The sequence below is a fragment of the Camelus bactrianus genome, chromosome 20 (genome assembly GCF_048773025.1).
Source record: "Camelus bactrianus isolate YW-2024 breed Bactrian camel chromosome 20, ASM4877302v1, whole genome shotgun sequence".
Taxonomy (NCBI): domain Eukaryota; kingdom Metazoa; phylum Chordata; class Mammalia; order Artiodactyla; family Camelidae; genus Camelus; species Camelus bactrianus.
The window spans coordinates 23,336,022-23,359,419 of record NC_133558.1 but is presented as its reverse complement, the minus strand read 5'-3'; the positions used below and the strand labels follow the sequence as shown (position 1 = coordinate 23,359,419).

Below are 23,398 nucleotides of genomic sequence, written 5' to 3'. Positions count from 1 at the left end.
TTTTCTTCCTTTAGCATATCACCTTTGAATCTGACTTTTATACCCTAGGCCTCTAGCATGTACTCTTGTGGGTTGAAATTTGTTGAAGTCCTAAACCCTGAGATCTGATACCCTGACTGTGACCTTAGTTAGAATAGGGTCTTTGCAGATGTAACAGTGAGATGAAGTCATGCTGGAATAGAGTGGGCCCTAAATCCAGTGACTGGTGTCCTCATAAGGAGAAGGTTATTTGGAGACACAGACACAGAGAGGGAAGATGGAAGCAAAAGCTAGAGTGATGTAGCTACAAGCCAAAGAATGACAAGGATTGCCAGTAAGCACTAGAAGCTAGAGCCTAGGAAGGATTCTTTTGCCTAGAGCCTTCAAAGGGAGTATGGCCCTGCCAACATGTTGATTTGACTTCTGGCATTCAGAACTATGACAGAATAAATTTCTATCATTTAGAGTCACCCAGTTTGTGGAAATTTCTTACATCAGCCCTGGGAAACCAATACACACTTTGCCTCAGCTTGTTTAAATTAAACATGTCAGAAATTTATGTAAATGATTTAGTGGGTTATCTCTATAAGAAGCACACTTAATCAGAATAGCAGTCATTTATAAAATCAATTACCTAACAAGTCCATCAAACACATTTCTTACTGTTACTATTTTCAAATGGAATAAAACATGATTGTTAGAACATTTAGGAACTCAGATTACAAAAAGAAAAGGCAAATGGGAAGAAACCAGTTAGTTTTCTCTTTCTGATGTAAGAGATAGTATCAGTTTAAATTCTGTAACTGAAATCTTTTCTTATAGAAGTTTCCTTGCTAAGTCTGCAAGGAAAATCAATAAAGAAGGCTGTTAATTAACAAGTGAGCACTGGATATGAATTTAGGTCAAACAGGCTGCAATTACAGAGTTTGGGAAGTGTTTGCTCTTTTATCTCCCGAGATTGGTTCTGGAAACTAGCAAACACTACCTTCATATTATTTGCTTTCTTTCCTTTTAGACCTCTGTGGCAGTGGTTTGAGGATTAAAGAGTGGAGTGATGGCTGTCCGAAAGTCAGAGAACACAGTTAGAGATCAGAGACACTAGAAAACTGAAAAAGTAATTGGCTTTTACTGACTCAGGGAGATGATTGCCTAAGAGGAAAGAAAACTAGTGTCTGAAAAATAAGGGATTCAGAAATGTGACTGCTAAAATAGTGAAAACTGAGTGAATGGCCCAGAAACTTCTGAGATGAAGTCAAAAGGGGGTGATATTGTGAAGAGGAACAAACAGCCAAACATTTGAAGTCTGGTAAATATATAATATAGGAGAAAATCTAGGTGACCTTGGGTTTGGCAATGAGTTTTTATATACAACACCAAAAGCATAATCCATGAAAAAAAGATGGGTAAATTTGACTTCATTAAAATTGAAAACATCTGCTCTCCAAAGGACACTGTTAGGAGAGTGAAAAGATAAGTCACAAACTGGGAGAAAATATTTGCACAGTGTGTATCTGATAAGACAACATGTATCCGAAATATACAAAGAACCCTTAAAACTCAACAAAAAGAAAACAAAAGCTTATTTTATAAAATGGGGGAAAAAATCTGAACAGACACCTCACCAAAATGTATCCAGATGGAAAAAATCACTTGAAAAGATGATCAACTTAGTATGTCATTAAGGAATTACAAATTAAAACAACGAGATACCACTACACAACTATGGGATTGGTTAAATCCAAAATGCTGGCAACAAAGGCTGATGAGGATGTGGAGCAACAGGAACTCTGATTCTTGGCTGGTGGGAATGCAAAATGACATAGCCACTTTGGAAAACAGTTTGGAAATTTCTTATGAGGTTAAAGAGATGCTTACCATGCAATCCAGCAATTACACTCTTAGGTATTTACTGAACTGAGGTAAAAACTTAATGCCCACCCAAAAACTACACACAAATTTATAGCAGCTTTATTCATAATTGCCCAAAACTGGAAGCAACCAAGATGTCCTTCAAGAGGTGAATAGATGAACAACCAGTGGTACATCCAGACAATGGAATGTTATTCAGTGAGAAAAAAGAAATGTTACCAGGTCACAAAAAGACGTGGAGGAACTTTAAATGCATATTGCTAAATGAAAAAAATCAGTGTGAAAAAAACTACCTACTGGATGAGTCCACCTATATTCTGGAAAAGGCAAGACTATAGAGACAGTAAAAAGATCAGTAGTTGCCAGGGGTGCAGCAGGAGGGAAGGAAGGATGAATAGATGGAGCATTCAGAGCAATGAAATGATACTGTATGATACTGTAATGGTGGCTACATGACATTGTGCATTTATCAAAGCACACTGGAACTATAGAGCAAAAAGAATGAACCCTAATGTAAACTATGAACTTTAGTTAATAGGAGTATTTAGTATTAGTTCATTGATTGTAACCAATGTACCACAAGATGTTAATAATAGATGTGTGCCTATGTATTATGACCAAGAAAGATTTACCATGGGAATCCAAAGATAATTTATCATTAGAAAATCTATTAATATATTCATTATGTTAACTGGTTTAAAGGGGAAAACATAATTTTTACATAAAAGGCATTCAATACAATTTAACAGTCATGCAATTTTTTTAAAAAACTAACAAATTAGGAAAAAAGTCAACTTCCTCAACCTGTCTTTTGTGCTATTGTTTTCATATATATTACATACACATATATTATGATCTCTGCAACAGAGTGATACATATTCTTCACTTTAAATATTCATGTCTCTTTTAAAGAAACTATCAGAACAATACACAGTTTACTCCTGAACAATGCAAAGTTTACGGGTGCAGATCCTCCATGTAGTTAGAAATCTACATATAACTTAAAGCTGGCACTTCATATACACAAATCTTCAGTATCCATGGTTCTGCCTCCACAGATACAAACAACTGCAGATCATGTAGTGCTATAGTATTTACTATTGAAAAAAAATTCGCGTGTAAGTGGTCCTGTGCAGTTCAAACCATGTTGTTCAAGGATCAACTGTCTATGTATATATATAGTTTTATAGAAAAAATATATAAATACATATACATTTTAAAATTTACCTGCATTTTACCATTTCCAGTGCTTTTAATTTTTCCCTGGAGACCTAAAGTCCATTTGTTGTCATTTCCCCTACAAGAACTGGCTTCAACATTTCTTGTAGTGCACATTTGCTAGCAATTAATTTTCTAGTGTTTTTTCTTTATCTGAAAAGATCTTCCTGTCATCCTAATTTTTAAAAATTTATTTATTATTTTATTTGGGGAAGGAGGTAATTGGGTTTTTTTTATGTATTTACTTATTTTTGATGGAGGTACTGGGGATTGAACCCAGGACTTCGTGCTTGCTAGGTACTTGCCCTACCACTGAGCTGTACCCTCCCCCCGCCCTCATCATCCTAATTTTTAAAGATATTTTTGCTAGATATATAATTCTAGGCTGATACCTTTTTACTTTTAACACATTGAATAAGACATTCCATTGGCTTTTTTGGCCTCCATTGTTTTTGATGAGAAGACAGCTAACTTTTCTACTGCTGGTCCCCTGTATGTACATGTTGTTTTTCTTGGTCATTTTCCAGATTCTTCCTTTACATTTGATTTTTTTAGTTGTTTGATTATGTTTCAGGAATGGTTTTATTTGTATTTATTAAGCTTTGGTTTTCCTGAGCTTCTTGGATCTGTAAGTTCATATTTATTACCAAATTTGGCAAGTTTTTAGTCTTTATTTCTTCAAATAATTTTTCTGTCCCATTGTCTATTTCCTCTCCTTCTAGAAATTGTATTACTTGTATGTTAGATGATTTGATATTGTCCTACAAGTCAGTGAAGCTTTGCTTATTTTTAAAAATATTTTTTCTCTCTGTTCTGCAGATTGGTATAAATTCTCTAAAATTTTTATTCAAGTTCACTCTTTCTTCCATCTTCAGTTTTTCTATTAAGCCTATCTAGTGAATTTTTCTTTTCAGATATTATAATTTTTAATCCTAGAATTGCCATTTGGTTCTTCTTAATAGTTTCTAGTTCTCTGATGAATTTACCCATCTGTTCATTGATTATGAGTGTGTTTTTTAAGGTTCTTGAACATATTTGTTATAGCCAATTTGAAATCTTCCTCTTCTAATTAAATATCAGAGTTATTTCAGAATTGCTTTCTATTGACTGCCTTTCTTTTGGCTGTTGTTCATATTTCCCTGCTTATTTGCAAGTTTACCATTTTAAAAAAGTCTTCTAATACTGGACATTGTGGATGATACATTGTAGAAAATCTAGATTGTCTTATCTTCCTCTAGAGACTATTTTTATCAGTTAACTTGGCAGGCATAAAATTCCAAATTCTATGTCTCTTGAGATGGTCAGCAGCTAAAATTTCTGCTCACTTCTTTCAGTTTCCAGTTTTCTTTTTCTGGCTGTTTTCTCCTGGGCTCCCTGGAGTACCCCCTGCACATGCACAGGTCGAGAGTCAGCCAAGGATTTGGTCAAATTTTATACACATTTTAAAGAAGTCTCTGTGGCTTCTTACTTTCTTGGGTTGTTTTTTTTTTCTAAACTTGATTCTCTGACTTGTCAAACCAGTAAGACTAGCAACCTTATACTTGAATTCTGGCCATCCTATGCTATGTGTTCTGGGTAGTGCCTTCAGGCAAAAATCCTTTAATCACAAATCTTATCCACTGTACCTCCCTTCTATCAGTGGTTGACTTCCCTCCAGTTTCTTCCTGCTTTTTATTTCTTCAGTTTCTTCAGATAATTGTGTTCTTTTGTTTTGTTCAGAGTCTATAATTATTATAATATGATACAGGCTAGTATAATACAAGACTGCTGGAAGCAGAACCTCCAACTTGTATCTTAAAACACTCAAGTGAAGATGTTGACTTGTCTGAAATTTAAAGGAAAGATCCAAGGTAGATATATACGTTTGGTACTTTTTGACATAGATGGGTATTTAAAGACATGAGAATAGATGAGACCATTAAGAAGCGAGCATAAGTAGAAAATGGAATGAAGAATAGAAAGATAGTTTTTAAAATTAATTTAATCTTCATGAAATTAGCAGTAATAACAGATGCTTTTTACTGAAACCAATGAGGAAGACTTTCTATGCATCTCATTGAATTTGTCCAGCAGTATCACCAGACAAGAAGCTGAGGCTCAGGGGAAAGTGGTTTGCCTGCAGTCACATAGGAGGTGGGTGAGAAGAAGAGAGGCTAGTGAAGGAGACTACTGAGAAGGAGCAGACTGTACAGTAGGAGGAAAACCTTGCTTGGACTTTTTAAACTCTCAATGTCCCAGTTTCCACATCTGTAAAATGGGAATAACAATTACCTTGCCATTAGTGTGAGGATTAGAAATAATATATGTAAAGTACCCAAAACAGTACACTAGGAAGTATGCAGGAAGAGGAGAGCTATAATCCCTATGAATGTTATTTGTTGTATTTAGCTTTATTATTTCATGCAAATAGAATGAAGGTCCTTCAAATTCCTTGCCAGGGGTAGGTGAACATAGGGATGGAAAGGACTGAGAGGATCAATAAGGAAAAAGACCAGACAGGGAAGGGCCTTCGGGATGCTTATCGAAAGTGGACTCTGCATATTGACCAGCATCCAAATGGGAGAAGTGAAGTGTTTCTCACTACCCCTAGGACCCCGTATGTTTGCAAGATTGATGAGTGGACTCTTTCTGACTGGGGGCAGTATCTCCAGGTCCTTTCAGGGATATGGGCTCAATCCACACAAGAGGAAGAAAATCTACAAATCAAATCAAAGGCAAACCTTTTATTATTTATTGTTTTTATTTTATTACATTATTTATTAAATTATAACCCAAAGTATAAAATAAATATCCATTAGTTATGCTGATATAAATTGCTGCATAAATCTCTTGTACGAAGAACTCTAAATAATTTTTGCAGACACACCCTTCTCAAGAGGTACAGTGTAACTGCCCTCCCTTCAGTGAGGGCTGTGCTTAGTGACTTGCTTCCAAAGAGAATAGTATGAAAAGGGGAAAAAAGTAACTTTATAGTGGAGATAGCTGGCAAACACAAGCTCACCTAGGTAATCAAGGTTACCGTTGACAGTCATAAATCATTTTGATAGTATATGCTCTTGATACAATGTGGTCGGAATGGCATTTTACCCCTGTGGTCTTCATCCCCAAAACACATTATCCCACTCTAATCATGAGGAAACATCAGGCGAACCCCAGCTGAGAGACATTTTACAAAATACCTGACCAGTACTCTTCAAAATGGTTGAAGTTACTGAAAACAAGGAAAGTCTGAGAAACTGTCCCAGACAAGAGGAGCCTATGAAGACATGTGGCATCCTGGATGGGATCCTGGAATAGCAAAGAATAGATAAAAACTAAGGAAATCTGAAAGTATGAATTTTAGTTAAAAATATATCAACATTGATTTATTAGTTATGACAAATGTACCATACTACTGTAAGATAATAATAAGGAAACTGGGTGTGGAGTACATGGAAATTTTCTATACTCTCTTTGCAGCTTTTCTGTAAATCTAAAATAAAAAGTTTATTTTATATATTTAAATAAATACATTTTAAGGTACAGCTTGATACTAGACAGAGAGAAGGATTTTTGGAATCATTTTATTCCTGATTCTGAAGGAGGTGGCTGAAATCGTGGTTTCACTGTAAAAAAAGGACGAGAAACAGGAGAGACAGGTGTGGACAAAGGCAGGCATACTCCTGGATGGGCAGAGAAGGGTGCCAATTAGTTGGAACAATGAAAAGGTCTCAGAGAGAGGCAGAGAGACCCGTATCTCATCTTACCTGTTTCTAAAAACTCATGCCTAAGCTGAACATACTAGAAGTAGTTGAACAGTGGGTAACTCTGGCTTTAAAAAGGAATGAAAAGAAGAAAGAAAGGAAGGAAGGAGGAGAGGAAGGGAGGGAGGGAGGAAGAAAGAGAAATAGGAAGAGAGAATTTCCATTTTACAAAATTCCTTACTTAAAACAACTTTGTGGAATGTTAGCAGTATTTCACAATGCAGTCATCTCATTTTGGCAGCTTGATTGATTTCCTGATTTCCAGGAAAACTGAGCCATCATCTGGTTCCTACTTGGCTGTTTACCAACATGAATACGCAGTTCTCACAAAATGTGAAATGGCTGCTGAAAAAGTGAAATTTAATTCTTTCTGACATATTGCTCCAAGCCCTCCACTGGCTCAAAGATGAAGAACCCAGTGGAGAAACTTTGCTCCTCTCCCCATGAAAAAGAGAGCGAAGGTTCATTTCTGTGGGAGTTTTCACATAAACTGAAGGTTCTGAGCCAGTCTGTTGGGTAGTAGCAGATGCGAATAAGCACAGTGCCCCTCCGGGGTTTTGTATGATTCCTCCACAACTCAGCCACGAGCTTGAGAGCAGCCACCATGGTGTGTACTTCCCGGTACTCCCAAGAGGACTGTCGTTGTCAATATGTGTTCTGGGGTACCTCCTGGTACAACAGCTAGCATTTACTGTGCACTTTGTGTCATTACCTCTCACCAGGCTCTTCTATTATTCTGTTTTAGAGAAAGAAAATGAGGCTTAGAGGAGTAAATACCCTGACTCCAAACACACGGTGTGATGGTTAATTTTATGTGTCATCTTGGGTGGGGCTGTGTGCCCAGTTGTATCATTAGCCACGAGTCTAGGTGATGCTGGAAAGAAATTTTGTAGATATGATTAACATTTGCAATCAGTTGACTTTATATAAAGCAGATTACCCTCTGTAAAGTAGTCCTTATTCAATCAGTTGAAGGCCTTAAGAGCAAAAACTGAGGTTTCTTAGAAAAGAAGGAATCTGCCTCAAGAATGTAGTATGTATAGAAATTGTGCCTGAACTTCCAACTTGCTAACCTGCCCTACAGATTTCAGACTTTCCAACAACTCCCCACCCAGTCACACGAGCCAGTTCCTTAAGTCTATCCTCCTCCTCTCTCAACCCCATGTCTTTTTGCATGCAAAGCCCACATTCTCAACTCCACACTCTGCTGCTTCCCAGACCCTGCATGAGAAGTTGCAGATACTGGAGTTGAAATATAAGCTGTAATGTAAGTGACTGGGACTAGATCCCTTGAGGACTTATCAAGAGATTTAACATGAAGGAGACCAGGTGAGTGGAGAAAACTGCTGTTGAGGAAGAGGAAGTGAAGATGTCAGGAAGATTGGGTAATCAAGGAGAGAAAAGGATGTGGTAGAGAAAATAATTTAAAATAACAGTTAATGCTTGGTGAGCACTTCCCATGTGCCAGGCACTGTTCTCAGTTCTTTCCTTATATTAATTTCTTTATTATTACTATCCTCATTTTATAGACAAGGAAACTGAGACCCAAGGTCACATGGCTGGTGAGTAGCAAAGCAGCAGGCAGTGTGCCTGCAGAGCCCAACACTTAACTACCTTAGTATACCACACAGGGAAAGAACAGGGTGAGGCAGAGGTGCCAGTCCACTGATGGAGAATAAAAAGGAGGGGCTGGATTAAACCAGAGTTTCTAAAGCCAAGGCTCCTCCTGCTTGGCTGGAGGAGATTCAGCAAGGGTCTTTACTAGGGTTCCTCCTTGGAATTACATAAAAGTTCTGGGATCTTATGGACCACACAATATGAAGAAAGCCCCCTCCCTGATCATCAGTCTATACCTAAAACCACTGAGATGCTGCATCAGTTAAGAATGTGAGGGTCATCCTTGGGGGAAACCCTGAATAATAGTGGCTTAAGCTGTAAAAGTATTTAGTTATTTCACATAACAAGGAGTCTGGAGGCAGGCAGTCCCCGGAGTGGTTTCACAGCTTCTTGATGTCTCCAAGGAGTCAGGATCTTTCCATCCTTACATTCTATCATCCTCCGTGTGTGGACTTTTTATCTTTAGGTTTGTTTCCTCATGGTCACCAAATGGCTGCCAGAGCTGCAGTGCTCACAAAACCATCTTCAGGGCAGTATCAGGTACAGACCGCTTGGATCTCCTTCCAGACTTCCCCCAAGTCCTCTTGGTCATACTGAGTCCTAAACCAATCACTGGCAAAGGGAACTTGAGCTCACTTGGTTTAGAACAGTCATGGGTCTCCACCTTGAGTTACAAGAGAGACCTACCTTCCTAGGCGAGGTGTGGCCTGAACAAATTTGGGTTATTTAAGGAAGAAGGGAGAATGGCTGATGAGTAGGAACCAACTGTGTCTGTCACAGAAGACCACTGTCCCAGTGCACAGGGCTCTTTCAGGTGCATGGTTCTGCTGCCCCAGAACACACTTAGGATACAGAATTTCAGCCAAGACCAGGAGCCCTGTGCTTAGGGTCCAGTTTTCTTGAGTGTACCCAGCAGCCTTTTCTTGAATTTTTCCGGAGTGTTGACAGGCAGCTGGACACAGTCCCAACAGAATGTGGGCACTAATGTTCTTCTACTTCCTTCTGGTCAGGAGAAACCACCTAGCTTCTCAAATGCACCTCCCCCTCTCCCAACTTTTTTCTCTCCTAGTGTTCTAGCAAAATATTCTCAAGAGACATTTGGGAAAACCGAGAGAAACAAATGTCTTTCTGGAAGTTTCTTCTCTTGGCCAGTTAACACAAACCTGTCACAAAGGCCCAGCTACCTTTGTGCCTGTGGTGGTTGAGGGGACAGGGGCAGTAATGTTGGGAGAAAAGCACACATTGATCTCAGTATGTGATCATGCCACTGTTGCAGTGGGAAGAACAGTGTGGTGGTAAATAGGAGACTTGGGCCCCAGTCTCTAACTCTGGGCCCAAATGTCTTCATCGGTAAAATGGTTTAGAGGTAACACTGTGGAGTAGGGAAGGGAGGATTCCACCTAGTTGAAAACTAGACATAGAAGCCTCAGCAAATTCCCTAGCAAAATGCCCCAGTTTGACCTATTCCTACCTGGATAGCGAGGTTGGGAAACACAGGGGAATGGTGGATAATATATGTTGTAGGTGTCCAGGTACAGATCTGAGCATTTCCAGCCTGTCTCTATCATCATACAAGGTGGGGGATATGGGCACAGATTATGGTGCAGTGAGGGTTGGTTAAGAAGTAGCAGAGATAGCAGCACTATTTGCAATAGCCAAGACATGGAAACAGCCTAGATGTCCATCAACAGATGACTGGATAAAGAAGATGTGGTATATTTATACAATGGAATACTATTCAGCCATAAAAACCAACAACATAACGCCATTTGCAGCAACATGGATTTTCCTGGAGAATGTCATTCTAAGTGAAGTAAGCCAGAAAGAGAAAGAAAAATACCATATGAGATCGCTCACATGTGGAATCTAAAAAAAAAAATAAATAAATAAATAAATACAAAACAGAAACAGACTCATAGACATAGAATACAAACTTGTGGTTGCCAAGGGGGTTGCGGGTGGGAAGGGACAGACTGGGATTTCAAAATGTAGAATAGATAAACAAGATTATACTGTATAGCACAGGGAAATATATACAAGATCTTATGGTAACTCACAGTGAAAAAAATGTGACAATATATATATGTTCATGTATAACTGAAAAATTGTGCTCTACACTGGAATTTGACACAACATTGTAAAATGACTATAACTCAATAAAAAAGTGTAAAAAAAAAAAAAAAAAAAAAAGAAGTAGTAGCAGAGGATCCCTAAGGTCACATTTTAGTATCTGAGACAAGGGTTTTTAACTGGGGTCCATAAACCATAGACTGTACATTGGAATGTCTAAGTTCAAGGTCCATGAACTTGAATTGGAAAATACTACAACTTTAATTCCACTCGCCTCCATTTCCTCAGTTATGAATAAAGGCAGCAAACTACAGTTGCATTCACAGGGCCAGTAGAAAGCAGGGCTTTTCATTTCCCTTCACAGTTGATGCAGATATCTTGAAACATTGTTTATGCTCATTTCTACTTAAAGTTCACAGTAGTTTATTAGGCTCACCCCTTGATCTTGTTATTTTAATGTGTTAGTAAAGAAACCCATGTATTGCAACATCACACACTTAAATATTTTCACAACTGTATTTCAACATAACTAGCTTCCTTTGTGATCCTGTGTTTTTTTTGTTTGTTTGTTTTTAATGCATAAGAAAATATTTTGAGAAGAGATCCATGGCACCAAAAATTTCAGGAGCCCATAGCCCAGGGGGGCCTTGTTGACACTCTGGCCCAGTGTGAGGGCAGCTGCCCAGCTGAGCACATGGCCCCACAGGAGGAACCAGGTGAGAATCCTACCAGGCACCACTCTTACCTTAAATCACAGGGTGGTTTAGGGATAATAAGGACAGAGGACTGAGCTCACTGTAGAATAAAGGGAGGGGAGCACCCAGCATTGGTTCTTAGAGAATTGTTTCAGCTGAATTTAAGGACAGAAAAGCCAAGTGTGGGGAGAAGAGGCACAGAGGGATTCCTCCCTCCCCAGCTCTGGCTGTAGCATGGCTCAGGGACACCCACACCGTCCTGGAGAACAAAAGCTATTTCAATGCTCCAGGTGAAAGTTGAGCCAAGCCCTCTTTTAACGGAGCCTCTAGCCTCTCAGGCTCTGATAGCCATGCCTCTCTTTTGTGGGCATTTCCTCCATCTCTACCCTCCTGTGTGCTGCCCCTCACTGGGAGCAGCGCTGCCCCCATTTCATACCAGTCTAGCCCTGCCCCAGGTGAGCTCAGAGAGACCGGCTAGAAGTGTGGGAAGGCAACCCTTGAATCCAAGTTTGGGTTGAGAGCCTTCGGCACAGAGGCTGCTCTGGTTCCAATCCTGACTTCACCACTTTGTAACTGTTGGTGTCTGCCATGTCTCTGTGGGGCCTCAAGCTTTTTCTTTTTCTTCTTTTTTTTAAATAGGCATTATTTTTTAGAGCAGGTGTATAGAAAAGTTGTGCCAAAAGTACAGAAGTTTCCATATACTCTCTCCCTCCCAACCTCCACCTCATGGTTCCCCTAATATTAAATATTAACACCTTGCATTAATATGGCACATTTGTTAAAATCGATGAACCAATATTGGCACATTATTATTCAAGAAAGTCCATGGTTTACTTGAGGGTTCACTCTTTGTGTTGTAAGTTCCACTAGTTTTGACAAATGCATAATGTCATGTATCCACCACTACATCATTCAGAATAGTTTCACTGGCCTAAAAATGCTCTGACAGCCTCAGTTTTAACGTCTCTAAAATGAGAGTGTGAAGCTCATCTGAAGCCCCTCAGTCTCCCATTGTAGGTTTCTAATTTAGGCCTCTTGACAAATTAAGTGGTACTGAAGTCCACTAAATGTTTCTCTAAATGTGGTTTGATATTAGAGTCACTGGGCTTGTGTTGAGGTGAGGAGGGAGGTCCTCATTCAAACATTCTAGGGTCTCAACCCCAGACCTGCTAAATCAGAATCTCAGGGGTGGGGCCAGGAATCTGCATTTTAACCAGAGCCTGGTGCACAGGGAAGATTGAGACCCACCATGTGCTCAGGGCAGGGACAACCAGGCCAGGCTCCTGACTGCTTGTGCACAAGAATTTGTTCTACCAAAGTTTTCAAACCTAAACCAAAGGATCCAATCCATTGTCAGGTTAAACCTCAGGAGAGATGTACAATTCCCAAAAGGGAAAGGAGCAGAACCGTTTTCCTGGAAAAAGCCTATTTCTGCCTTCTGCAGCTCCCAGTTAACAAGCCTGCTGTTGTTTCATATCTTGATTGCTGATCACTCACCCAAAATAACCTGCATGCAGTGTCTCACCAGCTGCAGCTCTCTCTGCAACTCCCTTAATTTAGCAGTCAAACCCATTTGGCTCCACAACAAAGAGGCCCTGGGAAAAGGCCCCTCCCTCATGGCCATCTGTAGTGGGTTGAATAGTGTGCCCTTAACATATACGTCCACCCAGAACCCCAGAATGTGACTTTACCTGAAAATAAGGTACTTGCAGATGTAATTAGTAAGAACTGAGATTATACTGGATTAGGGTGGACCTAAATTCAGTGACTAATGTTCTTATAAGACAGAGATACACACAGAAAAGGCTGGCCATGTGAAGACAGAGGCAGAGGTTGGGGTGAAGCAACCATAAACCAAAAAACACCAAAGATTGCAGGAGCCACCAGAAGCTAAAAAGAAGTCAGGTGGCAGAAGACCTAAACAGACATTTCGCCAGTGAAGACATACAGATGGCCAAAAGGCACATGAAAAGATGCTCAATATCATTAATTATCAGAGAAATGCAAATCAAAAATACAATGAGGTATCACCTCAAACCTGTCAGAATGGCCATCATTTAAAAATCCACAAATGATAAATACAGGAGAGGGTGTGAAGAAAAGGGAACCCTCCTACACTGTTGGTGGGAATGAAATTTGGTACAGCCACTATGGAAAATAGTATGAAGATTCCTTTAAAAACTAAAAATAGACTTTCCATATGGTCCAGCAATTCCACTCCTGGGTATGTATCTGGAGGAAACTCTTAATTTGAAAAGATACATGCACCCCAGTATTCATAGCAGCACTATGTACAATAGCTAAGACATGGAAGCAACTTAAATGTCCATCTACAGATGGCTGGATAAAGAAGTTGTGGTATATTTATACAATGGAATACTACTCAGCCATAAAAAAGAATTAAATAATGCCATTTGCAGGAACATGGATAAACCTAGAGATTATTATACTAAGTGAAGTCAGACAGAGAAAGACAAATACCATATATCACTTATATGTGGAATCTAAAAACATGACACAAATGAACTCATTTAGAAAATAGAAACAGATTCACGGACATAAAAAACAAACTTATGGTCACCAAAGGGGAAAGGGTAGGGGAGAGATAAATTAGGAGTTTGGGATTAGCACAAACTACTATATACAAAACAGATGAACAACTAGGTCCTACCGTATAGCGCAGTGAACTATATTCAATAGCTTATAATAACCTGTAGTAGAAACCTATAAAACTGAATCACTGTGCTGTACACCAGAAACTAGCACTACATTGTAAATCAACTATACTTCAATTAAAAAAAGAGAGACCAGGAGGGATTCTTCCCTAGAATCTTAAGAGGGAACATGGCCCTGCCAACACTTTTATTTCAGACTTCCAGCATCCAGAACGGAAGGAATAAATTTCTGTTATTTTAAGCCACCCAGTTTGTGGTGATTTGTTACAGCAGCCCTAGCAAATGAATACACCATCATTGCCAGAGACCCCTATCCCGCTTTAGCCCACTCCTCAGCCCCACTACCAGCATGAAGGAAAGGACCCCACACACGTGCTTTTCTCCAGATGGGTGCTTTAATGTGGCTGGTTATGATTAGAGCTATTTTCTCCCAATCAACAACTCTGAATTCTGCCTGTTTCCTGCACAAGGACAAGGGCCTTCTGTCCTCTGCTTGGAAGGCTACAATCCAAAACGGGTTGAAACTTTAGTAGCAACAAATAAATACTGGTCCCAGAGGCAGTGCCTGGCAGGTAGTGCCATGTGGTCATTGCCGGGCTCAGCGAGGGTCACTGTAGCTTCATGCCACTCCGGCGCCGAGAGTCCTTCCGGGCGATGGGGCTGAAGTTCACAACCTCCTTGTAGATGTGCTCTAAGAAAGGCAGGGTGGCTCAAGGTGGGTAGGAACTGGTGAGGGCAAGAGAGAGACCTCCCACCTCAAACATAGTGTGGAACAGGAAGTCAGCTCAGCTCAGGAAGAAAAAAGTACACACAAGAGACAGTATCGGCTCAGAGAAGGAGGCGATAGTTTCCAGGAGAGCAGTGGGGCCGGCTGAGGCCAGGCAGGAAAAGGAAGGAGGCAGAGGAGAGGGAGGCTGCAGACAGAGAGAGGAAGGAGCCTGAGACCCCCAGCTCTTACGCTTCCATTCATCAACTGTGAGTTTCTCATGTTCTAAGGAATCATCAAGTGGCTGCTGAGCCTCTGTCTCCTCCTCAGGGTCCCGGAAGGGTTCAAAGAAGGGGTGGGTGAGGGCCTGCGAGGCCGTCAGGCGCTTGTCCACATCCAGCTCCAGCATTTTCTCCAGCAGATCTACAGCTGCAGTAACAGCGTGTAAGCCTCACATTGGAAATGGGAGAGCCTACCCGCTGGGACAGACTGCAGGCCCCAAGACTCACCCTGGGGGCTGGCACGTGGGAAGAGCTGAGAGAAATCCTTCTTGGGGCTCTGTGGCAGGGACTGGATATAGGATTTGGCCTGGAAGACGGAAAAGCATTGAATAATCCCCAGTTGTCAGCCCCTCAGGCCATGGGGTATAAAGCAGGGATTCCCCCAGAGCGGGGCAGATGGCTCAGGTCAGAATCCAAAGTGAGATGAAGGCAAGAGCCCTTGCCAGGGCAGAGGGGAGGTGCAGGTGGACCCACCGCCCCAAAGGTCTACAGCCCACCTGACCCTGATCAGCCTGGGCCCAGCTGCCACTCACTGCTTTGTCATTCAGCTTCTGCACAAACTCAGCACCCGGCACCCCGGTCACTTTTAGGATCTGGGTCAGCTGGTCCAGGTCTTGACATCAGGTTAAGGCTCAGCCTTACTCCTTGGGGGCAGGTCTGAAGGTGCCCTTCCTGCTGCCCCTCAATCAGGCCCACCCAGCACCGTGGACCATCCAGGCTGCAGACACTCACCTCCCCCTTCTTTCAGGAGGGGAGGTTCATCCTTCAGGACTCAGATCTCTGGAAGGCTTCCCACCTGCCAAGCTGGGTTAAGGGTCCCTCCCCACAAATGCTCCTGGACGTGCTGCCTTCCCAGCCTCATCTCACTCAGTCACTTCCATCCATTTCTTCGCATCTTGCCCCTCACATTCTGAGTTTGGCAGGGCAGACCCCACATCTTCTCAATCCCTGTGCAGCACACACAGGTGCTCAATGCCTATATGTGGTGCTAAAACTTCAAGTATTTTCTACATAGTGGTGGAATGACAGGTGACTTGTTTTCATGATTTTGCTTCTCTGCATTTTAAAATTGTTCCACAGAGAGCAAGTATCACTTTCACATTAAGGGAAAAAGAGATTTAAATAATAAAGTGTCTGTTGAAGGAATGAATCCCTGGATGGAGTATGGCTTTTGTAGCAAAGGATACAATCTTTCCCCTTGAACAGAGTTTTCCCTGTCAGCATCTCTGCCATGATACAGCCCACAGACCAGATGTCCACTGCAGAGGGAGGGGGAAGAAGTGTCATCTGGACCAGCTGACCAGGACCCAGCAGTCAGTCAACCCAGAATCACCAAGACGGCCTTGCGGAAGCTGTCAAAGAAGACCCCCCTCCCCCGGGCAGCTGACCACTGACCAGTCTGGTTGTAGCGCATCCAGCTGAGGATCACCTCAGGGGCCCGGTACCAGCGGGTCACCACGTAGCCAGTCATCTCCGCGTCTGCATGCCGCGCCAGCCCAAAATCCAAGATCTACGACTCGGGGGACATAGGGAGAAGGAGCTTGCTGAGGAGAGGAGGCTCCCGGAGAAGCTTCTGGGGCTCCCACAGAGAGGGGCCCACCCCATGCCCAGGCTAACCTGCCTGGGCCCGCTCACCTTCAGCTCACAGTCCTCATTCACAGCGAGGTTGCCTGGCTTCAGGTCCTAAATGAGAGGAGAGAGCGAGCACTGGGCAGAGGCAGAGATGGGAGCTGTCCCAATCGGCTGCCACCCAGTGTGGGACCTCAGCTGGCCCCTTTCCCTCTTTCTAGGTGTCAGTCTCCTGTGCAGAATGACGGTTGGACTAGGTGTCCTTCAGGGCCCATCCATGTTGCTGACTCTTGGAGCCTGAAATACCCAGCTCAGGGCTTTGTTTGCAACATTTTCCCAGAAAGTTCCCCAGAACACTGCAATTCTTCTGAGTAGACCTTCCTAAGCCAAGGTGGAGCCTGGAAAATCCACATTCCCTCCATTTCTCCCTGCCCCTGTGATGTGGAGAACCCTTCTAGGGGTGGGTGGGGCCTCTGAGGATGTAGCAGAGAAAGCACTCACCCTGTGGATGACCCCAGCTGAGTGGATGTACTGTGTTGGGGAGAGAGAGAGAAGGGTGAGTCCAGGTGAGCACCAGGTGTTGCAGGCTGACCCAGAGAGCTTCTCTGCCCTGTCACAGTGTGCTCTCCAGCCTTCAAGGCCTGGCCTCCCCAGACCCCAGATCTCAACACCAAGCCCCCATTCTCTGCCATCTTCCAGGGTCCCACCCACCTTAAGACCCTTGAGCATCTGATACACCAGGTACTGAATCTTGTCCTCACTAAACTCCATCCCCATGATCTTCTGCAGGTCCGTCTGCATGAAGGGCATCACCAGGTAGCTGCAAGACACAAGGGCTTCTTGAACAGTCCCAGCCCTACCCAGCCCCAGGTCGGAGCTCAGAGGAGGGGTGAGGGCCTTAGAGATGACCTCTATATATGAGAAGAACCAGCCCCACCACCAGCAGCCAGACTCCCATGCAGCGGGCCTCCTGGCTCCTGGCTCTCAGCCTGGCCCCAGAAGCCTCCCAGTTGGCAGAGCTTAGAGTATTTCAGCTGGAGCATGCTCAGGAAGACCAAATGGAGCAGTGTTCATCTCTTCAAAGGTGCCCTCTCCTTGCCCTCCTCCAAGCCCCACGGAAAGCCATGCTGTGAGTTAGAAACATCTGCCAGTATTTCTGCTTCTATACAAATATTTTCTCTCCCAGAGGGTCATGCCCCACTGAGATGGCTCCTCGACCATCTAAAAATGTCTTCCTCCACCCCTCGACCCCCCCGCCCCGCCACGAAAAAGGTCTTCCTTCCAAGAAGGAAACAATAAAACAGTTTCCAGGAGGGTGCAAGAAGGAAGGAGATAGCTGAACCACTGCACCCTCTTAATAGGATTGCAAAACAGATCAAGGTCAGCAAAATGTAACTGTTACTCAAAGCAGTAACAGCAAAGTCCAGAACAAAAAAGATAATGATTTTTAAAGGAATTTAAAAAAAAAAAAAGGATATGGAGACCATCTCTATGAGCCTGTCACTTTTGAAGTCTTCTTCCACCTGACCTCACCCTGTCCCCGATGGACCCTGTTCAGTCCCCTCTCCACCTCTGAGTTTCACCTTTACATGGACCCTGATTCTTTCCTCAGTTGACAAACTTGCTGAAGTCTCATGGCGCTATAACTACCTTCCTTTGACTTTGTTTCTTCAAGTAATCACTCCTTCTCCCTTTCCCTCCCTGATCAAACTCCTAGAAAGAATGCTCCTCACCTGTGACCCCACTGCCTTAACTTCCAGTCCCAGTCCTGACAATTGGTGTCTGCTCCTGCCCCACCGCCAGCGCTGCTCAACTAAGGTCACACACATGCACACACATGGCTCTCTTTCTACTGAACCTTTTGCAAAGTCTGACAGTCCCTCAAGATTCTCTGCTCTGCCACTTCTACCACTGATCAGGCCCTCTCACCTCTCCACCTGTTCGTCCTCTTGTATTTTCTCTTAAATATTGTTGTCTTACAACAGTATAGCATCATGTTCTATACTAACCTGTTCCTGGGCTTCGGCTATCATCCGTGGGTGATTATTCCAGCCCAGACCCACATCCCTAGCCCAGACCTTCCTTAGCTCCAGATTTATTTGCAATTGCTGATTAAACACTTGAATGTTCATAAGCTCTTCAAAAATGAAGTGTCCAAAATGGAGTTCATTATCTTTCTCTCAGGATCTGTTTGCCCTCCACCTAGTATTCCAAGCAGGAACCTGGCATCCCCTGTTCTAAGTCACCCCTCCCAGCCACTGCATCCCAAGGGATACAACATTCTGACAGTCCTGCCTCTCAATGGGTCTCAAGTCTGCTCTTGGTGTCCCATCACCTCTGCTTTATTTAGATCAAGGTTTGGGTCTCAAACACTACTCTCCATGTTCCCCACCTCCCAGAGTTGCTCCCCACCCCTTTCTCACTGCTGCCAGAGTGCATCCCCAAAATCTAATCTGACTACATCAGCTCCCTGCTCAAAACCTCTGTGGACTTAAGGCTGCCTGTAGGACCAAGTCCGGACTCAGCCTGACCAAACCAGCTGCTGGCCTCCACTAGCCACACTGAACTTCTCAGGATTGCCCAAATGGTCCAGTCTCTTTCATGCATCATGGTCTTTGTCCATGCAGTTCCTTCCACAGAATGCCGTTAGCCCCTTCTACCTCAGGCAAATGTCTACTCATCCATCAGGACTGAGTTCTGAGTTGCCTCCTCTCTGAAGCCCACTGAGGCAGCTTGCAATTCACAGCTCTCCACCCAGACCCAAAGCACTGACCACCAGTGTCGTTATTCACCACTGCCAGCCTCTAAAGGGCTGGTCCACTTTAAATTTCCAATGCTAAGCACAGCAGCTGGCATCATAGGAAAAATCTCCATTTAAAATCATTGCATTATATTGTGTGTGTGGGGGTGGGGTGGGGGGTGCATCCTAACAAAGAGACCTGCAGCTGCATTTGAAATAGGATTGGAAAAAAAAAAAGCCACCTTCCCAAAGGTTCCTAAATTTTAGACCACGTACTGCACTAGCAAAGCCATGGAACTAAAATTTTCCTTTCTTTGTGGCTCTGTCAAATATCACATCAGCCAGAGGCAGCCAAGGCTTCCTGATCCTCACTTTATGCTAGGGAAAGCCCAAGGTCCAGACCCACACCTGCGCCCCCAGGGAATGGTGTGGTAAGTTGACGCAAACCCTGTGGGGACTGGCAATAATATCTGGGCAATAAAGCTGGGTAAAGCAAAGCAGATGACAGACAGCTCCGTATCAGGCAAGCACCCCACAAGCCCCTCCCACTTCTTCCTCCCTCCATTTCTCTCCACCCTTGGCTTAAAGAATCTCTCCACAGCCCAAAGGCACAGGGACTCCTGGGGCAGGAAGCACCTTTACCCAGAAAAGAGAATCTGGACCCTCTCCTTACTTGCTCCCCAGTGGCAAGTAAGGCCTGCAAATGTCCTGGAACCCACGGCAGCCCGACTCACAAGTCATGGAAGTTGCGCAAGGAGGAGGCTGGGGTAAAGACATCCAGAAGCCCGATGACCTGGGGAGAGGTTGCCAGTGAGGGCTAGGCAGCTGCTGCTGCCCTCTGCTCCCCTCCTCTGGGGCCACAGCCCTGCACCTGTCCTTTCCAAAACACCATCTCCAGCAGGAAGCAGGTTCCCAGCCTTGGAAGCAATAAAAGGGGCAGAGGTGGAAGAGGAATTCCCCAAATTGGGAGGGAGTTTGCAGGGCACAGTGATGGAGAGTCAGGCTGGGGAGAGAGGGAGGTGGACATTCCTGTGCTTACTACACCCAAGTCTGGTGGTCAGGACAAGCAGCACAAACCCACTCTCAACTCAGGCTGAGAACCACAAGTGAAGAAGGGAAACAAGGAGGGGCTTTCCAGTCAGCAGGCTGCCTGCTCTGGACCTTGGGTATCCCACCATATCCAACCATGCCTGACAAAGGGCTGGTTTGGAGCTGGGGGCAAAATTGCCCCTGGCTGGAGGACATGGAGAGGGGTTTGCTGAAGAGCAATGGGACTTAAAATGTACACAATATTTTGAAATCATTATTTTGAATGTTTGCCTTCCAATCTAGGTATCCTGGAACAAAGCCTGGGTGCCAGGCCCAGCACTGGGTCTCTAGTTTTCCTGGCTGTTTCAATTAGATGGGACAGTCTAGAGGTTAGGCACTGAGGCTTGCTGCCATCTCTGCCACTGACTAACCATATAACCTGTGAGTCTTTTTGTGCCTCAGTTTCCCTATTGAAGTAATAGTACTTATCTTATGTGATATTGTGAGGATTAAACAAGTTCGTTTATGCAAAGTTCTTAGAATTGTGCCTGGCACAAAGTAAGTGCTCAATAAGTATCACTGTATTATTATTGTTGTTAACATTAACAGGGCCACATGTGAAAACAATATTAACTAGGATTCCACCTCTTAGATCTAGAACAACTACAAAGTTCTTCTGTATCCATTTCCTCATAACAGTGAGACGGTAAGTTTGCACCTCACAAAGCTTGTTCTGCTCTCTTGCCAAAAATTCCCTTTGCACCCTTTCAGGTCCTGGCACCTGATTGTAATAATTAGGTGAGGAACAAGGGCCAGAGGAACAGGGAGGAGACTCCCCTTCTGCTGGCCCTGTCAGGAGCTCCCTGTACCCTTTCAGGCCATTTCCCACACATACGGAGGGGCCTGGTCAGGACCCTTTCTGGGGCCACCCTCGGCTCCCTGCCTCCCCAGAGCAGCTCCCAGGCCCAGCCTACATTCTCATGCTGCATGTGTTTCAGCAGCAGCAGCTCTCGATAGGCACGCTTGGCAAAGATCTCAGACTGGAAGGGCCGGCTCAGCTTCTTGATGGCCACCTTCTCCCCTGACCGCTTGTCGATGGCAGAGCTGTAGGGGCATAGGCAGGTCAGCAGGCAGCGGCTTCCTCCCTGGCAGCCCAGACTCCAGATCCTGGGTGGTATCTCCCAGGCCATCTGGGGAGTCACGGCCACCCTTACCCCAATCCCTCTTGGCCAGTCGGCTAGGCTAGGAAGAACTGATGCCCACCACCTGAAAAGTGAGGGAGAAGCTGAAAGCACAGTGGGGGGAGGAGGTGGCAGAACCTGAGAGACGTGCAGTGCACCAGGATCAGACACAGGTTAATGCCAACAGGATCCAGAGTCCAGAGGGAGTCTCACTCTATGCAACTTGGTGAATCACTTCTCCCTGTTTGGGCCTCAGTGTACCCATTTGTAACAAAAGGGATTCACCCGCATGAACTCTGGGGTCCCTTGTAAGATTCAAGTCCTGGAGAACCAGATCCAGTCCTAATTCAACCCACAGAGATCCTACCAAGCCGGTGAGAAAAGTGAGATCGCGCCTGGAGCGGCCCTGGGCCAGCCTGCACAGTCTGAGGCTTCTCGCTCCTACTCTACTTCGATGCCCAGCTTGCCGCCTCCTCCCAGCTCCAGGGCTCATCCCGGAAAAGCCTCGCGAAGTTCTTCCAAGCCCGCAGGGCTCTGGGCCTTAGGGTCCTCGATCAACGTGGGAGGCGCACGGCCCCGAGCGCCCAGTAGGAGAGGGGACACCGGAGGCGGGTCTGGGAAGGGGGCATTAATCGGGCCCCAGATCTCCGGGAGGCTCCACCGGCGTCCCGCCAGTGGTCCGACCCGACGCCCCGGGCGTCCCCCCGCCATCCCCAGCGGGCGCGCAGGCCCGGGGGTCTCACCACACGGCGCCGTAGGCCCCACTGCCTACGTGGGTCAGGGACACGTAGGTCTTGGGCAGCTCCCAGGCGGTCTTGTTGACGTCCTGCTTGTAGAAACCCCTTTTCCGGGTGAGGCTCATCCCGGGCACCCAACCTTGGCGGCCCCAGCACAGTGGCCGCGTTCGAGGCCCGCCGCGCTCCCAGCACCCGACCCCCGCCCGCGGTCCCCGCAGAGCCCGCCCCGCGCCGCGCTCCTCCCCCGCGCGAGGGCGGGGCCCCCGGCCGGCAGCGCGTCCCACCTGCCGGCTCGCCCAGGTGCGCCGCGTGGCCACGCCCAGGCCTGCCCAAAGGCCCGCGCTGGGGAGCCCCAGATTTCCGCCAGCCCTGGAGTGTGGGGCCCGGCCACAGACCAGCCAGCAGCGGCAGGTGCGCTGCCCTGCAGGAAGGGGTGCTTCCCTCCCAGTGCTAGAGTGGGGCTGGGGGCTGATAGACCCGAGGGGCTCCCGCTGAAGGCGGAGGACTAGAAGACAGGGCCTCCTAGCTCCCTCCTGAGAGGGACTCAGTAGGAAGAGCTCCTGGAGATTTTGAAGACAATTCTGGGAAAACAAAACAAAACCCCACAACCTTTGGATTATGGAAAACTTCAAACATGTACAAAAGGAGACAAAACAGCCCAGCGCTTCTCAATTTGGATGTGCATACGAATCCCCTGGGGATTTTATTTTATTAAATGCAGATTCTGATTCAGTAGGTCTGGGGTGGAGCCAAGATTCTGCATTTATAGCCATCTCCCAGGTCCAGAGGATCACACTTTTATAGGGAGGTTCTAATGACCCTGCATGGTTCCAATCCCACAGCTTCAACAACAGTATCAACTCTTGGTCAATTTTGTTTCATCTACATCCTTCTTCTCCCATTATTTTAAAGCAAAGCCAGGTATCAAATCATTTCATCCATAAATATTTTTGTATCTCTAAAAGATAAGCATTATTTTAAAAACATAACCACAATATCATTAAACCTAAAATTAATAACAGTAATTATGTAATAGCAACTATCCAGTCTAGGTTCAGATTTCCAATTTTGAACATAGTGCTTGCTGCTGGCTTCCTAATGCCTCATGAGGGCAATGACAAGCCAAAGCCTTCTGCCACCTGTTTCTGGTGACTTGTGCAATCTGAAGAAGATTCTGTGCTAAAATTGAGTCACAGATTCCCCCCCAGGAACAGGGTTGGGGGCAGAGAAGGGCCGCAGGAGGTCCAGATGCCTGGCCTGGTTTTCTGACCCCTAGCTGGCCTGGGAAT

The 23,398-nt window shown here is 44.8% G+C and overlaps 1 protein-coding gene across 8 annotated transcripts; it reads right to left on the bottom strand.

Annotated features, from left to right (window-relative positions):
* Positions 1–14,241: 14,241 nt before the first annotated feature.
* On the bottom strand, positions 14,242–22,338 carry MAPK13 (mitogen-activated protein kinase 13). 8 transcript variants are annotated; one of them, XM_045512194.2, is made up of 13 exons: positions 22,116–22,233; positions 21,740–21,986; positions 21,166–21,295; positions 19,897–19,955; positions 17,134–17,242; positions 16,924–16,953; positions 16,489–16,536; positions 16,249–16,363; positions 16,041–16,112; positions 15,351–15,466; positions 15,082–15,160; positions 14,825–15,001; positions 14,242–14,557 (listed from the first exon to the last, which is right to left on the bottom strand). In XM_045512194.2, the coding sequence occupies exons 3-13, from the start codon at positions 21,178–21,180 to the stop codon at positions 14,475–14,477; spliced, it is 903 nt and encodes a 300-aa protein (XP_045368150.1). In that variant the 5' UTR covers positions 21,181–21,295; positions 21,740–21,986; positions 22,116–22,233; the 3' UTR covers positions 14,242–14,474. The 8 variants fall into 8 exon arrangements, with proteins under 8 accessions (XP_045368150.1, XP_045368145.1, XP_010947314.1 ...); XM_045512189.2 differs by lacking the exon at positions 21,740–21,986 and having other exon boundaries at positions 22,116–22,336; XM_010949012.3 differs by lacking the exon at positions 21,740–21,986 and having other exon boundaries at positions 15,387–15,466; positions 22,116–22,332.
* Positions 22,339–23,398: the final 1,060 nt, after the last annotated feature.